This window comes from Heptranchias perlo, chromosome 2 (assembly GCF_035084215.1).
Source record: "Heptranchias perlo isolate sHepPer1 chromosome 2, sHepPer1.hap1, whole genome shotgun sequence".
Taxonomy (NCBI): Eukaryota; Metazoa; Chordata; class Chondrichthyes; order Hexanchiformes; family Hexanchidae; genus Heptranchias; species Heptranchias perlo.
Genome location: NC_090326.1, coordinates 128,406,511 through 128,424,372, shown reverse-complemented (window position 1 = coordinate 128,424,372; position 17,862 = coordinate 128,406,511). Strand labels below are relative to the sequence as shown.

Below are 17,862 nucleotides of genomic sequence, written 5' to 3'. Positions count from 1 at the left end.
CATAGTCGTAGATGAGCCAGAAACCTCTCCAGCTTTACACTGGCATGGCTGAAGCCATTGTGTATGGCTCCTGTCAGAAACTTTACGTCAGGCCCCAATTTCATCCTCTTTCCTGCTGCACAGGCCGAACCGGTGAACCATTTGACCCAGAGTTGAGCTTCAAGCTCCCCATCTAGTCTGTCACCAAGACTATCAATTTCCAGGTCTGCAATGTCGCCCACCTCCGTAACTGCATCACCCTTATCATTGCTAAAATTTTCATACAAGCTTTTGTCACTTTGAGAATCAATTTCTCCAATGGTCCTTTTGACAGCCTCCAAAGCTGTATCCAAAAAAAACTTTTAACTTATTCAGAACTTTGGCTAGTCTTGCATCCTATCCCATACTAATTCTTGCTTATCTATACTTCTTTCTTTGCTGATTTCCACAGGCTTCTTGTCCTTCAATGCATGGATTTCAAAATCCTCATTAAATTTTTTCTATGGCTTTGTTCCTGCTTAACCTCCGTAACCTCCACCAGTCCTGCATCCCAGATTTCACACTCTTTGGCCCGCTGTATGCATCTGTCCCTGCATTTCATCATTGGTAGCAGAGCCTTCAACTATCTCACTCCTGCATTCAGGAATTCTCTCCCTAAATTATTCCCCATCCCATCCCACCTTCAAGATTCTCTTCAAAAACCTAACCTTCAACAGCACCTTAGATCATGTCCCTAACACTTCTCTGAACTCTTGCTTGATGTCTGTTTCCTCTCCACCCCCAGTGAAGGACCTTGGGATGCTTTGCAAAGTTAGAAGTGCTATATAGGTACAAGTTCTAGTAGTTTGACAGTGAGGATATCATAGCTAAGCCTCTTTCTGACATTGTATAACATCTGCGAAAGAGCACTTTTCAACAGGAAATCACTGAATAGTGATCAGGGATGTAAATCTTACCTGATTTGTTCCCTGTCCTCCCCCTTTCCAAACCCACAGGCACTGGGGCCAGCTGCAGCACCTCTCCACCACCTCAGCTGAAATACGCAAATGCAGTATAGACCAGGGAATCGTTACGAATTTGAAGATAGTATAACAGAGAGCCAGACTTACTTCTAGTTTAAAAGTCAGCTTATACCATCTTGGCCAAATGCAGTTCTTGCACTGTGGCATCACCTTTTCCAGGTGGATTTGCTACAAATGTCAAACTGCTTATTTATGAGAAATTGGCAGCATTGTAACAATGTGTTTTGCATTAATATAGAGCAAATTTTTGTGCCACGGTGATGCAAATTATGCAGTGTAGCTGGGTCAAATATTACATTGAGATTATTTAATGGAGCTCAATTTTGGTGAATACTCCATTCATCTCATTAACTTGTACATTATAGTATGTTGAGGGCTAACAATTATTTTTTTGAACATATGTTTGCTGATTGGTTCTACATAATAGAGAGCTCTAAATGCAAAATACCAATGTCCTCCATCTTATGTTTATATACATTTTTAAATTTATCTTTAGAACTAAAATGTTGAAGCAAATCAAAACTGTAAATGTTTTAAATACAAGGCCGTTAACATTTTTATTTGATTACTGCATAATTATCTTCACTAATTAAAAATTAGGAACAGGTTAGGCCATTCAGCTCCTTGAGCCTGTTCTGCATTTAGTTAGATCCTGGCTAAGGGTACTTTACATCCCTGATCACTATTCAGTGATTTCCTGTTGAAATCTTAACTCCATTTACTTGCTTTGGTAAATTTATCAATCTCCATTTTGAAATTTCCAATTGACCTAGCCTTAACAGTTTTTTGGGAGAGAGGGAGTTCCAGATTTCCACTATTGTTTGTGTGAAGAAGTGCTTCCTGACACCACCCCTGAATGGCCTAGCTTTACTTTTAAGGTTATGCCGCTTTGTTCTGGACTCTCCCACCAGAGGAAATAGATTCTCTCTATCTACCCTTTGATCATTTTAAACACCTATTATATCACCCCTTAATCTTCTATCTTCGGGGGAATACAAGTCTAGTCTATGCAATCTGTCCTCAAATTTAACCCATTTAACCCTTTTAGCCCCGGTATCATTCTGATGAATCTTCACTGAACCCCCTCCAAGACCAATATATCCTTCCTGAGGTGCGGGGCCCAGAACTGAATGCAGTACTTCAGATGTGGTCTAACCAGAGCTTTATACAACTGTCACATAACTTCCACCCCTTTATATTCTAGCCCCCTTGAGCTGAAGGCTGACATTCCATTAGCTTTTAAATTATTTTTTGTACCTGTCCACTAGTTTTTGGTGATTTCTGTACATGGACCCCTAAATCTCTCTGCTCATCTACAGTTCCTAGCTTATCACCATTTAGAAAATACTCTGATCTATCTTTCTTGGGTCCAAAGTGGATGGGCTTGATATTAGGAGGGTGGCGGGTTGGCAGCGGGGGGTCGACTGGGCGCATGGGTAACGCACCCAGTGAATGCGGGGTGCTCCGCACGCGATCGCAGCCTAATTGAAGGCACTTACCTTGGCTTCCGGGTTTCGCACTGGAAAGCTGCGCAGCGGGTGGACTGCGCACCCGCATCACAGGCTGTCAGCTGGAGGAGCCCTATTTAAAGGGGCAGTCCTCCACAGACTGATGCTGCAGAAAGGAGCCAGGGGGAAGGCTGCACCCAGGTTTAATGATGCCTCACTCCAGGTCCTACTGGATGGGGTGAGGAGGAGGGGGAGGACAGAGATCTTATCGCCGGCGGACAGGCGGAAGTGGCCTGGCTCGAGGTGACAGAGGAGGTCACCAGCACCACCAACATATCATGCACCTGCATACAGTGCAGGAGGCGCTTCAATGACCCAAGTAGGTCAGCCAAAGTGAGTGCACTTAGTCATTCCCCTATACTCCGTCTGCCATATCACCACCCCCACCCCACACCACCTTCTGCATTGCCAACACTACTCTATCACATCACTCCTCACACCCACTCAAAGCTCATCCTCATCTTACCTGCACTTACTCACCTCGCCAGTAGTCATCCCACCACTACCATGAGATTGTATGAGGTTTAATCCTCATACAATCTCATGGCTCTGTCTCAAACTCACCCTCTGATGCATCTCTTTCACGGTCAGCCTCACCCAACCTGCCACTCCCTGTGCTGCAGCCACAGGGCATGCATCACATATGTGCAGTAGGCAGCGTAAGGCAAATGTGTCGTGAGCATGAAGGGGATGCAAAAGGGTGTTTGAGGGTTTGTCATGGTTTTTACTTCTTTGATTTCTGATCAACTCACATTACATATTATATTGGCACCACTACTGCCACGTCTTTGCAAATCTTGTCTGGTTTGTGCAATAATGCCCTTTCCTGAGGATCACCATGAAGACGCACAACCGACGCCACCCATTGTGTCACTGCAGAGTGGGTGTAGGTGTATTTGCAGGGCTCTTTTGTGCAGACAACTGAGACGTTGGCGATGTCCCCGGTGGCACCCTGGAAGGATGCGGAGGAGAAGTTGTTGAGGGCAGTGGTGACTTTGACAGCAACAGGTAAGAAAATGGGCTCAGGCCAGCCGGGAGCAGCTCGGCCTGAAGGAGGCTGCATGCCAAGCTGCAGTGTGCATGGAGGCTCAGAGTCACTTGACATGTCTGCGACTACATGTCAAGTGACTCTGAGCCTCCATGCGCACTGCTGCTCAGAGAGGTCCAGGAAGCAGAGCCTCAGTCTGTAGACCCTGTGGCGAGGGTAGTGCCTTCTGCGACGCATCTCCCTCTCTGCGGTTGCCCTCCCTCCTGCTGTGCAGGTGGGTGTGTCACAGCACTGTGTTGTGGAGCTCCACGTGTCAGAGGTGGCTGTCGAGGCTGGTGATGCTGTTCATCCTCCGAAGAGGTCATGACTGCAGCTATGGCGGCCCCCATCCGGAAGATGTACATTTGAGGGGTCCGCAAGGTAGATAAATGTATCTGCACACCGGGGCTGAGGTTCCAAGTTGGTGAATTTTAATGTTAGGAGGAGGGTGGTGGAGGCCAAACTTTGCCCAAAGTGAGAGTGTTAGTGAGGGTCCCCCCCCCCCCACCACCTGTCAAATGGACCTTTGCAGCTGCCACAGGCTGGTGGCTGCAACACATCCATTTGAACTGGGAGTGTTTCCCCCAGTAGGGGAAACACGCTCAGTTGAGATGAAAATCCCACCCCTCCTAAAATATCCCATAACTCAGATCCGCTAATGACCTGAACTATCACATTAATTGCCTTAAGTGGGATCCCGCCGGCTTTAATTGCGGGGGCTGCGCGCGCATCTAAGAGAGTCACTGGAGAACCCGGAAGTGGGCGGGTTGGAACTGGGCTCCGGACCCGCCCCGGGAATTCCCGATTTTCGGAGCCCCCCCCCCCCTGCCACGAACCCGCCAGCTTGGACGTCCAAAAATTGAGCCCGATGACCTCGTACTTCCCACGTTGAACTCCATCTGCTACAGTTTTACTCACTCACTTAATCTATCAATGTCCCTTTGCAACTTTCAGCTCCCATCTACACTATTTACAGTGCTACCTTACTTGAATGCTGAGCTGAAATTATTAAGAGGACAAAGTTGTCTCTGCTAAAGTGCCTTGTGAAAACTTGCATCTAGAAAACACTGGGAAAGATCATATTTTGAGAGATATGCTGCAAACAGTACTGAGGATGGATTGTAGATATTTTCTCATGAGAAAATCCTGTAGATTTTATTGATATTTCTAAACTGCATTTTAGTGAAAATGTGCTAGAATTCATTAAAGATAAAATCCCTTTGTGGTCTATTCCTTCATTAAAAACAATTACATATAAAATGGAAAATACATGTTTACACCAAAGTGATGAAGCACATCAACACATAATTAAATCTTAATGCGAGACTTGGATGTCCCAGTTTGATGGAATGCTGTCACCAAAGGTGGCTGTCACGGAAGAGAGTACAATGGATAAAACAAACTGGAAAAAAAATTGCTAACACTGTCATACATGAATTTAGCTTCTGGGTGCAAAACTGATACTCCAATGAATAATAGATCAAAGCAATCAAACTTGACAGGAGTTGGCAAACAGTGTAAAACCGTTTTCTTACACTTTAAATGTTGATGTTCTAAAGATAAGTCTGTATTCTGGAAAGGCAGTGGATATTATGTGCCAAAAACCATGAACCAAATAAACCTAAAATGAATGCATTTCCTATTTGTTTTAAACTGTTTACCAAAGCTATTGTTTTTAGATATGTACCTTGGATTGGTGTGTGTTTTGAGGGGAGGTTTTTTAAAAAGAGAAACTCAAGAATGTAGTAGCAATAAGGAACATTAATACACACATATATAATGGAGTATTTATTTTAATTATGCTTCTGGATTTTCATCATTTGGCAGTGCCTTGTTCCAAAACGGTCATGAATTTGGTAACACTTCAGATTTATATGCATGTCTTCTCATTAATTATTGTCTATAGCTGCCATGTTAAATGTGGTATAAGTAACTCACTTATGCAAGCATTGCTCAGCAAATGTGATGTTTCATAGTATGAAGCTATATTAATATAATTTTAGGCCACTTAAACCAGTGTTAAAATATTCAAGCTCTATTTAAACCTTGATCTTGAACTGAAGTTTTTGTTTTTTGCAACCCTGAAAGAAGAAACTATTCCCAAAAATAAAAAATTGACGTACCTATTTATTTGGATTACTGAAAATTGTTCAAAACTAATAAAATGACCAGTGTTGTGCAAAAGTTATGTTCCCCTGGATGTTTTGTTGATTTTAATAGTTAAACTCCACCCCCCCCCCACCACCAAACTGGTATTTCCTCATGTCTATTTGAACACCATTTGGTGACATTTATCATTTCATATAGACTAAGTAGTTATCATTGTAATCAGTATTTAAAATGTGTACTTGTCTTGGAATGCTAAAGCATTGACATTTTTAACGATGAGGTTGATTTTGTGTTTTTTAAATGTTCTCACCTATTTTTCCACTTATTGACTCCTTGCTGTGTTATGATTCTGTAGGCACCAAGCTCCTCTCATTACCTTGCCCAGTTGGTCATTATTCATGTGTGAGCCTCCTGACTATGTCTCAGTATACCATTTGACGATGGGGAGATCACAGTCAAGTATGTTCTATCCCATCTCCACGTGTGCACTTCCAGCAGGATGGTTGGATAGCAAACAGGAAGCATGAGCATTATTTTTTTTTCTCTACTTCCTCCCTAACCCAGGATTTGTAGCATTCTTGCTGCCATCCAGTTGAGATCAGATAGCTTAGTGCAGAATAGGGATTAAATTTGAAATGTTCCTGGTTTGTACAACTTAGCTACTCACTGACCTGGATTTTTTTTTTAAGGTTGATGTTGTATGTTGTTTTGCTTTTAGTTTTCCTAATAGATTTGGAAAATTTTCAGTCTGTTTGAAATTTCAGGGGCTTGATTCAAATTTCAAAAGATCTCCCAGGTACAGATGTAAATTATTTGTGGTTCTTTATATTCTAATTCAGAGCACCAGTCAAACTAGTTGTTTGCCTACAAATGTACTTGTGGTTCTCCTGGCTTGTAAACTAGTTAAATGTAATTAAATTTCTATTGCAGTTGTCAAGAATAAATGTTCTATATAATTAACAAATTACCCTGTAGGTAGTGGTGTCTCTTAATGTACAGCCTTCTAACTGGATTAATTGCTTTTTCGAGCATTTGTGTCATTTAGTATTTCACAGCAACCACATTCATTTTGTGGAATTTACCAGATTAAATTTATTAGTCAAACATACATCAATATTTTCACTTGCTTAACTACTCCTATGTAGTTGTGGGTATTTAGTCAAATATAAAGTCAATTTGCAAAGAGAAGTGTCCATTTTCATGCATAAACCTGTACTTCATTTTAAAATTGATTTTTCTGATAGGTTAGTATTTGGATAGTATTTTAATCAAATTTTTAAAAAGGCATGGAGAAAAGGAAGGAGGATATTTAGTAGTAATTAGAAGTCTTATGGCCCAGTATACTGCATGTTTGTGAGGTTGATCTTTTGCACTATGTCAACACCGAACATGCAGTATATAATGCTGTTGAATTCTCTGTTTGGCAAGAGTAGTGAGATCACTTGGAGGAGGTATCCTAATGTTATGCATCGGCTACAGTGTGACTACACTGCTTCACAGCTGACTTGCTACGCTGAAAGCATAAATTTCAAAATTTAGAAAAAAATCTTAGTGTTCGCCTCTTTCCTAACATTAAAAATGTCACTGGCAATTGGAGGCTGGTGAGCAGAGTGGTGCGTTTTTTTAAATGCATAGATCTGATATGCGAGTAAGTAAATGCTGCCAGCTAGCATCATGCTCAAACATATTGGATACTGCATGCTTGGTGCAGCATGAGTGGGGCGTTAATAGTTGTAAAGTAAACCTCATCAATTTGTCAAATGCTTGCGTCGTTAGATCATTTGTTGGAGTTGGCTCTTGCATGAGTTAGCTTATATCGCACTATATCGAATTCAGTGCTAAAGTCTGTAGTTTTGCCCAAACAAATTTTTGCTTGTGAAATGTGCCTCTATGAACTTAATTCAGCAAGCACAAGTAAGTACTTTTTCAAGGCATTTCTTCTGTTTTAACGGTTCTGCAATTAAAGCAAGAAGACACCAAAGTGTATGCAAGTGTACCTGCCCCCCCCCCCCTCCAATTTGTGTGAAAAGGTCTGAAGGCATCATGTGGTGTTTGCCTTTAAAAAATGCAAATTTTGTGTTGACCTAACAGAAAAATAATTAATTCTTGTGAATACAAATGAAACAACATTTGAAAGAAGTGCCTTTTTTTTTAATACAAGAAATAGGGTTGTTCCATGTACATAATTATGTGGCAACAGGCAGTGGTGGCTGGCAGCTGTTGCTGAACAAGAAATGTGTGAAGCACCTTGGGAAGTTTCATTGTTAACAGAGCTATATGGGTATAAGTTGTTATGAAGATGGCCACCTTAAACAGGAGGGCAGTCAGTCACCACCTGAGTTTTTAAAGTTTTCATACTTAATATTTTTAAAAAATCTTATACGGAGGTCATTATAGGGTCCCACCCTGGAATTATTCCTTTTAAAGTCAAATGACCTCACAAATGCTGATGGTTCAAAGCAGTGTGATACTTGTACATTTTTTAAAAACCTATGGGGGAAAAAATTCCAGATTTTGCTTTGAAAAGGAAAAATTTGGTTGATCGTTTTATTTCTGTGCTGCTCATCATTTGAGCCGATCAGTAATAACTGAATAAAACTTTGAACTTGATTTCTATGTACAAACCTGTGAAATAAGTGCTGTCCCCTACGTCGTTCATTTTCAAATTATTTTAACTTTCTGTAACTTTATATATTTCTATGGTTAGTATATTTAAATCACTGACCTGTACACGTCACCCTTGCTTTCTGGATCTTATTGTCTGGAACTGGAGGCAAAGAGTGGAGGTCAACATCATAATTATACAAACAACACACTTGAGACTGATATGTGCTGGAAAGAAGCCTTAAAAACAGATTGAGTGGTGAGGAATGGTTTTACAGATAGGTTGTTTTAGCTCCTATTTAAAATGAGGGAAAAGATTGTTATGGAGCACTACAACGGTGTGGCTTTTAAAAAATGTTTGTGATGTTTAACATAGTGAGTCAGACAGTATTAAAATATCTGCTGAGGGGGAAGGGAATATCTTGTTAAAACACGGTAGGAAGAAAAATATACTACTTTCTAAACTACTGTTATTTGAACAAAAATAAAACAGAAAATGCTGGAAATGCTCAGCAGGTCAGGCAGCATCTGTGGAGAGAGAATCATAAGAACATAAGAAATTGGAGCAGGAGTAGGCCAATCGGTCCCTCGAGCCTGCTCCGCCATTCAATAAGATCATGGCTGATCTGATCCCAACCACAAATCTAAAGAACACAAGAAGTCGGAGCAGGACCCGGCCACATAGCCCCTGGGCCCTCTCCGCCACCCACAGGGCATTGACCGATCCGAACTCAGCTTCATGTCCAATTTCCTGCCCGCTCCCCATAACCCCTAATTCCCTTTACTTCTAGGAAACTGTCTATTTCTGTTTTAAATTTATCTAATGATGTAGCTTCCACAGCTTCCTGGGGCAGCAAATTCCACAGACCGACCACCCTCTGAGTGAAGAAGTTTCTCCTCATCTCAGTTTTGAAAGAGCAGCCCCTTATTCTAAGATTATGCCCCCTAGTTCTAGTTTCACCCATCTTTGGGAACATCCTTACTGCATCCACCCGATCAAGACCCTTCACAATCTTATATGTTTCAATAAGATCGCCTCTCATTCTTCTGAACTCCAATGAGTAGAGTCCCAATCTACTCAACCTCTCCTCATATGTCCGCCCCCTCATCCCCGGGATTAACCGAGTGAACCTTCTTTGTACTGCCTCGAGAGCAAGTATGTCTTTTCTTAAGTATGGAGACTAAAACTGTATGCAGTATTCCAGGTGCGGTCTCACCAATACCTTATATAACTGCAGCAATACCTCCTTGTTTTTATATTCTATCCCCCTAGCAATAAAAGCCAACATTCCGTTGGCTTTCTTGATCACCTGCTGCACCTGCATACCAACTTTTTGATTTTCTTGCACTAGGACCCCCAGATCCCTTTGTACTGCAGTACTTTCCAGTCTCTCGCCATTAAGAAAATAACTTGCTCTCTGATTTTTCCTGCCAAAGTGCATAACCTCACATTTTCCAATATTATATTGCATCTGCCAAAGCTCCGCCCACTCACCCAGCCTGTCTATATCCCCTTGCAGGTTTTTTATGTCCTCCTCACTCTCTACTTTCCCTCCCATCTTTGTATCATCTGCAAATTTTGATATGTTGCACTCGGTCCCCTCCTCCAAATCGTTAATATAGATTGTAAAGAGTTGGGGACCCAGCACCGACCCCTGTGGAACACCACTGGTTACTGGTTGCCAGTCCGAAAATGAACCATTTATCCCAACTCTCTGCTTCCTGTTCGATAACCAATCCTCCACCCATGCCAGAATATTACCCCCAATCCCGTGATTTTTTATCTTAAGTAATAATCTTTTATGTGGCACCTTGTCGAATGCCTTCTGGAAGTCTAAATACACTATGTCCACTGGTTCCCCTTTATCCACCCTATACGTTATATCCTCGAAGAACTCAAGCAAATTTGTCAGACATGACTTCCCCTTCATAAAGCCATGCTGACTTTGTCCTATTAAATTATGCTTATCTAAATGTTCCGTTACTGTCTCCTTAATAATAGACTCCAAAATTTTACCCACCACAGATGTTAAGCTAACTGGCCTATAATTTCCAGCCTTCTGCCTACTACCCTTTTTAAATAACGGTGTTACATTAGCAGTTTTCCAATCTGCCGGGACCTCTCCTGAGTCCAGGGAATTTTGGAAAACTATCACCAAAGCATCCACAATCCCTACTGCCACTTCCCTCAAGACCCTAGGATGGAAGCCATCAGGTCCAGGGGATTTATCCGCCTTGAGTCCCATTATTTTACTGAGTACCATCTCTTGAGTGATTTTAATCGTATTTAGCTCCTCCCCCCCGAGAGTCCCCTGTTTGTCCAGTGTTGGGATATTCTTAGTGTCCTCTACTGTAAAGACTGAAACAAAATATTTGTTCAGCATTTTTGCCATCTCCATGTTTCCCACCATTAATTTCCCGGTCTCATCCTCTAAGGGACCTATGTTTGCCTTAGCCACCCTTTTTCTTTTTATATAACTATAGAAACTCTTGCTATCTGTTTTTATATTTTTTGCTAATTTCTTTTCATAATCTAACTTCCCTTTCTTAATCAATCCTTTAGTTACTTTTTGCTGTCTTTTGAAGAATTCCCAATCTTCTATCCTCCCACTAAGTTTGGCTACCTTATATGTCCTTGTTTTTAGTCGGATACTATCCTTGATTTCTTTACTTAGCCACGGGTGGCTGTCATTCCTTTTACACCCTTTTTTCCTCAGTGGAATATATTTATTTTGAAAGTTGTAAAATAACTCCCTAAATGAACACCACTGCTCATGTACCGTCTTACCCTTTTAATCTATTTTCCCAGTCCACTTTAATCAATTCCGCTCTCATACCATCATAGTCTCCTTTATTCAAGCTCAGTACGCTTGTTTGAGAATCAACCTTCTCACCCTCTAATTGGATATGGAATTCAACCATGTTGTGGTCGCTCGTTCCAAGGGGATCCTTAACTAGGACATTATTAATTAATCCTGACTCATTACACAGGACCAGGTCCAAGGTTGCCTGCCCCCTTGTAGGATCAGTTACATACTGCTCAAGAAATCCATCCCTGATGCACTCAATGAACTCGTCCTCAAGGCTGCTCTGCCCAATTTGATTTGTCCAGTTAATATGATAATTAAAATCCCCCATAATTATGGCTGTTCCCTTATTACATGCCCCGACTATCTCCTGATTAATACTACTTCCAGCAGAGTTGCAACTATTAGGAGGCCTGTATACTACGCCCACTAATGTTTTTTTCCCTTATTATTCCTTATCTCCACCCAAACTGTTTCATTATCTTGATGCTTTGTCCCAATATCATTTCTCTGTATTACAGTGATTCCTTCCTTTATTAACATAGCCACCCCACCTCCCCTTCCTTCCTGCCTGTCCTTCCTGATTGTTAAATACCCTGGCATATTTAATTCCCAGTCGTTGTCACCTTGCAGCCATGTTTCTGTAATGGCCACAAGATCATAGAATCATAGAATCATAGAAGTTACAACATGGAAACAGGCCCTTCGGCCCAACATGTCCATGTCGCCCAGTTTATACCACTAAGCTAGTCCCAATTGCCTGCACTTGGCCCATATCCCTCGATACCCATCTTCCCCATTTTATTACGAATGCTACGTGCATTCAGATAAAGAACTTTCAAATCTGTTTTGTGACGCTTAGTTCCTGCTTTTTCCTTTTTTAACACTTTACCTATTACTCCATACCTTCTGTCCCTTCCTGTTACGCTTTCCTCTCTCTCCCTGCTCAGGTTCCCAACCCCCTGCCACTTTAGTTTAAACCCTCCCCAACAGCACTAGCAAACACTCCTCCTAGGACAGCGGTCCTGGCCCTGCCCAGGTGCAGACCGTCCGGTTTGTACTGGTCCCACCTCCCCCAGAACCGTTTCCAGTGTCCCAGGAATTTGAATCCCTCCCCCTTGCACCATTCCTCTCGCCACGTATTCATTTGAAATATCCTCCTATTTCTACTCTGACTAGTACGTGGCACTGGCAGCAATCCTGAGATTACTACCTTTGAGGTCCTATTTTTTAATTTACCTCCTAACTCCCTATATTCTGCTTTTAGGACCTCATCCCCTTTTTTACCTATATCGTTGGTGCCTATGTGCACCACGACAGCTGGCTGTTCGCCCTCCCCCTCCAAAATCAGAGTTAACATTTCAGGTCGCTGACCTTTCATCAGAACAACTGGCTGAATCTTTTTCCACCTTTTCAAGCAAACCTTTCAGTATGTCACCAATGTTTTTCAGCCCCTATTTGCACATCGCAACAGTTGTACAGATTTGACTTGATAAACTACATACCTCGCAATATAAATGCAATCATAAAATCCTTAGAAAAAGTGTGTACTAGTTTTTATTTTGGATCATGCATTTGCAATTGGCCTGTTTCCATGCTGTAACTTTCTATAACTATAATTTCAGTATTTATATTTAGGTGACCAAGTGTAGCATTTTGCCTTCAGAATATAACTAGTGACCTTTAGTAATCCAATACAAGCTGTAATGCAAATCAATTTGCAGTGTATATTAAACAATAAGATAGTCAAAAATATGATTTGTATCCCAGGTTATCATCAATGACTTTTTTGCTGCCCTAACTTTTGCAGCTTGAAACCCTTATCTATAATTTATTGTTAGTGGTAGCACTCTTGCTCGGAGTCAGAAGGCTGTGGGTTCAAGCTGCACTCCATGACTTCAGCGCATAATCTTAGGTTAACACTGGAGGTGCCATCTTTCGGATTGGATATTAAGCTCAAGACTCCATCTGCCCTCTCAGGTGGATGAAAAAGTACCTATCTGAACTACTGAAAAGAGCTGGGGAGTTTTTCTGGTGTCCTGGCCAATAATATTGCCTCAACCAACATCACCAAAAACAGATTAATTGGCGATTCATCAATGCACAAATTGGTTGTTGCGTTCGCATATCAAACCACAGTGACTACACTTCCAAAGTATTTAATTGGCTGTAAAGCACTTTGAGATATCCTGAAAACGTGAAAGGTGCTATGCAAAAGCAAGTTTGTTCTTAATGCTTTATTTACTAATTTCTTTTTCAATCCTCTCCCTTACTCTCCTGAAGACTTTAATTCTTGCTGGGGTAGAATTCCATAGCATCTGTAACTCTCCAGTACCTGCTGTAGTGGCTTTCTGTGGCGTTACAATGAGTGTTTGCTTATTTGAGCACGGGGTGGGGGAGTATTACAGCAGAACTGAATCCCATCACGTGTATAGCAGTGATGGCTGACTTGTGATCAGGAGCGGGAGCAGTGGCTGATTTTCTTTTTAACCTTCCCAATCCAGGAGCAACTGTCATCGTGGCACCAGTACATTCACTTCAGCTTGAATGTAGTGAAAATAGAGACAGATGTCAACATGGTACTGGATCCAGTTGGTATGGTTCCAGCATGCATAGTGAGAATTGGGATTAGTTATTGTCCTGCAATATTTTGCACTTTTTCAAATAATCCCATTGTTGAAATTATTAGCAGTCTCCTGCGAAGAAGTATGTGCAGGCTCTCTCTATATTTTGTGCACCTAATAAACTTGTTATTCAGTTGAATGTGTGCTGCAGCTGTTTGTTCTGAGGTTTACAGTTGTCACAAACCTTTTTTGTTCTATTATCCTTTAATGATTTTCATTTTTGTCTCAATCAGTTATTTTAAGGCCCATTGGGACCCCCTGCGGCTGCAGGCCTTATAGACTCCCAGACGTCCTGATTTTATTAAGTAAAATGAATCATTTTGAGTACCAAATTTAATTTAAAACTTGCAATATATAAACTTTCACTTCTCTGAGAAGTTTAAGAGCCAAATATTCTAGTGAAGCATTTTTTAAAAAAGAGACAACAGAAAATATTTTAAATATTGTCTGCAAAACCAAATAAGCTGGTCAGTATACTGTATTTAAGATCCAGTGTAAAATAGTTCATATGGTCTTTAAGTATTGGTCTCTAAAACCAAAACATGATCAATAACCAATGTGGTTTATTAAAAATTGTGTAAATAAGTAAAATGTCATTTTACTAATTGGGTTAGCAGTATCTTCTGTGTGCCCCCTACAAAATGTTTCAAATCGAGAAGGGATGACCGACCACTGCAGCACATAAAGCAAGACCGTGCTGCTTTTATCAATTGGTGTTTTATTTTAAAATAATTTAAAATGCAATAAGTAATGCTTTTTAATATGGCCGAGGCATTTGTAGTGAATGTAAATCTAGCCTCCATCAGTGCAGAGATTGTGTTCTGGAAACATTTAATTGGGTTTAGGTCACATATCTGAGCATGCTACTGTCGCATTAGAATGCAAACGTGGTAATGACAGCTGTCTCCTCGCCATGTGGCATCTGCCATTACTTTGATGTACTGCAGGGATGGATTTTTGGGTTCCAAAAAAAAATTGGGAGAAGCATGGTTTTCAACAACAAAACAGCATGCTTATCCTTCCAGTTGACTGTAATAGCTATGCTTGGTTCAATTCTAAACCAGGGAGAATCTGTTCATACATTTAACACCTTGAAAACTTATTTAACTCCTGATTTTAAGGAGTTTGTACTACAGTATTCATTCATTCTGTCTGGAGACTCAGTTGGTTGTTGCTGTGGAATTTTTAATTAATCACATAGGATAGATGGCTCAGCAGTGCACTGCCTTAAACATTGTGTCTGTCCTTGGTTAGCTTGTTACTTGGTCGTTGTGACTTTAAAAAACCCTGCCGGCATGTCAGAACATTCTGGTTCTATTTTAGCTAGCTTTAAACATTCATTTTTTTTTGGGCGGTGGGGGGAGAATTCATATTTTTTCCTTTTTAAGGAATGAAAATATATTAGCTAAAATTCCAATTCAATGGCGTTTTGTTTGTAATCCATTCCCAGAATGCCATGCAAGCGTGAAATGTTTTTACAAAGCTAATTAAATGATGGTGCTAATGCTAATTTAAGTTAAAGGCATTCAACATCTATCTTGATGAAATGCAAATATAGTTTGTGCTGGTGAAAGGCCTATACAACTTGACCCTATTGTTCAGATTCCATTTGATATATTAACTAATAATTCTGAAATGGCACTCTGAGTTGGAATCTTTTAATTAGCTATAATATTACAAAAATAATGGCCTGCTTGCCAGTAGACAATTTTCTGCCATTTATTAATATGCGGTAGACATGGCAATTGTAAAATTAGTGAAATGTTGTACATCTGCTTAAAAAGAGAATTAAACTTTTTTTTTCTTGCCAATTAAAATTGATTTTGTCATAGTATCCATTGCTTTGGGTATAAGGAGATCAAGGAACATACATATATAGTGGACTATAGCATATAAGAATGCTAGTATGGACTGTAGGAAGGCAATATCAGTACTAATTTATAAACCAATAATTGCTGAAAATTGCAAAACTGATTTGGTAGCAGATAAAGAACACTGGCCTGAAAATTATTTCATTTGGTTTATTGCTGCAACAGCCTGAAAAGGCTAACTGATCAGTTTGTTAGATTTTAATTAACATATATAGAAAGTGCTTCCACCAACAATTCATGTACTGAGATGTTTGACTGCAACAGAAACTCTCAAACTTGATACTAGTTTAAAACCGCTCATAATGACTGACTTGAAATTCAGCTGTTATAAACATGTCTGCTTTGAATTCCTGCTCCACTCTGGCCCCACTTTGCGTTGAGCACATGTGTTGGAATGTAATTTGATACTGTGTGATATGACCTGAGTTTAGGGCAAAGGTGCAGTGTAAACATTAGAGAGATCCAATTCAGTTCATATCAATGCAATCCAATATAATCTGAGCAGCAGCGCAAACCGGGTAAGGGTTTTATTATGGAATAAATACAAAGGCTTTTAAGGAATTGTAGCCCTTAATCAAAATATCAATGAACAGCTGTAGAATGACTTGAACGTTTCAGAAAAAACCCTCGGGTCAAAATTTTGTTTAAATGTGATTGTCACAGTTTTCTAATGACTTTAAGAGCTGCATATTTTGTGCAGCATTACTTTAATTCTTCGATCATTTTCCTCAAAAGTTTGAAGATTTGGAAATGCATTTACAGTGCACTTTTGTTCATAATTTGTGAACTGTTAGCAACTATAATTTTACTGTCTTCTGGAAAAAAGAGGTTCATCAACTTTTTGGTTTTAATATGATCTCTTTTGTGCTCTGTTGGTCTGATTGCTGATAAATGAATACCGTTAAATTCTCTCCCCAATTTTAAAAAAAGTACCTGAATTGCGGGTGGTTTTAGAATGCTGCGTACATGATTCTAAGATAACTATAGAATATTTTAGTGATTGTATCCAGGAAGCTTTTTCAGAATCTTATCCCCAATTCACGTGTAATGTGTTTACCAATTTTAAAGTAAATTTTTGAAGTGGTTAAGAATTGCTCCTTACATATATTGACGCAGAAAGACTTCTGTACTTGTTACATGCCCTCAGTTTCAACCTGGAAACTTACTGAATTCATTTAATTTTTTTTAAAAATTGCTTTAATTTGTGTTAATGTAGTTTAGGGCACAATCACAGCCATTCTGGAAAATAAAAAGTGCTGTTTTAATAAATGATTGTTACAAACTGCTTAGGAGGAAAAAGACTTTTAATATAGTGGAAGAAGTGAAAGAGCCAAAACATTGATCACATTTTGGCAATTGTTTACTGGGTTTAAGTGGCAGGTCATATTTATGCCCACTTATCTGCTTCAGGGAACATTCTTGATAGCAGCAGTACAGAACCCACTGAATAACATAGTTTGCTTTGCAAATTAATGCAAATGGCTAGGCCTGTCGAGAAACCCTTTACAGGGTAGTGCGCTTTGATTATGACTGAAGTTGCCATTTGGACATGGTGAAAGGAGCATGTTTGAACCATTGATTAGGGGCAGCAGTGAAAAAGTCAGGAAGGCCCCGTTAAGCTTGCAGTGCAGCAGGCGGATGTCAGTGTGGTTTGAGCACAGTGGGAGAATGACAGGGAGGATTAGTGTCAGCAAGAGGCTTTGCGGTAGCTGTGGAGATGGTCCCTAGGGTCACTCACCTCTGTGACTGCACTCTGCACTGACGGCTTAGTAATACAAACCCCATGATGCATGGTTGTTCATTACTAGGGTCAGAGATTATTATATATAAAGTATTTATATCTTCAGGGATTAATTTTTTAACATTCTATTGGTGGTGTGACCATGTTTCATGATGGAATTTTTAAAAAACCTCAATCTGCATGTGCTGATTTACCACGCTTAAGTATTTTATTTTTTTGAATGATAATCATTCTGAAGATAGTATTTTTGCATTGGGCTATTTGTGTAAATAAAGGTATTGTCTTTGGAAACAGCTTCTGTTTCTGTCATGTCTTTTGATGTGTTTAATTCATTTTATATGACTTTCTCCCCCCCCCCCCCCCCCCCCCCCCCCCCACCATTATTTTGGACATTATTACAGGCACCTGAGTGGACAGAAGAGGACCTCAGACAGCTGACAAGAAGTATGGTTAAGTTCCCAGGGGGTACTCCAGGTCGATGGGAAAAGATTGCTCACGAATTGGGTCGATCAGTGGCAGATGTGAGTCACTTGGATTTGCATTGTATATTGAGTGACAAAACTGAACAAG

The 17,862-nt window shown here is 40.3% G+C and overlaps 1 protein-coding gene across 2 annotated transcripts in view; it reads left to right on the top strand.

Moving 5' to 3' along the window:
• The window catches only part of dnajc1 (DnaJ (Hsp40) homolog, subfamily C, member 1), a 217,788-nt gene that overhangs the window by 155,153 nt on the left and 44,773 nt on the right, over positions 1-17,862 (top strand). For both annotated transcript variants that reach the window (XM_068007113.1, XM_068007114.1), the window contains exon 9: positions 17,694-17,813. In XM_068007113.1, the coding sequence (XP_067863214.1) occupies positions 17,694-17,813 (120 nt within the window). The remainder of the gene's footprint in view (positions 1-17,693; positions 17,814-17,862) is intronic.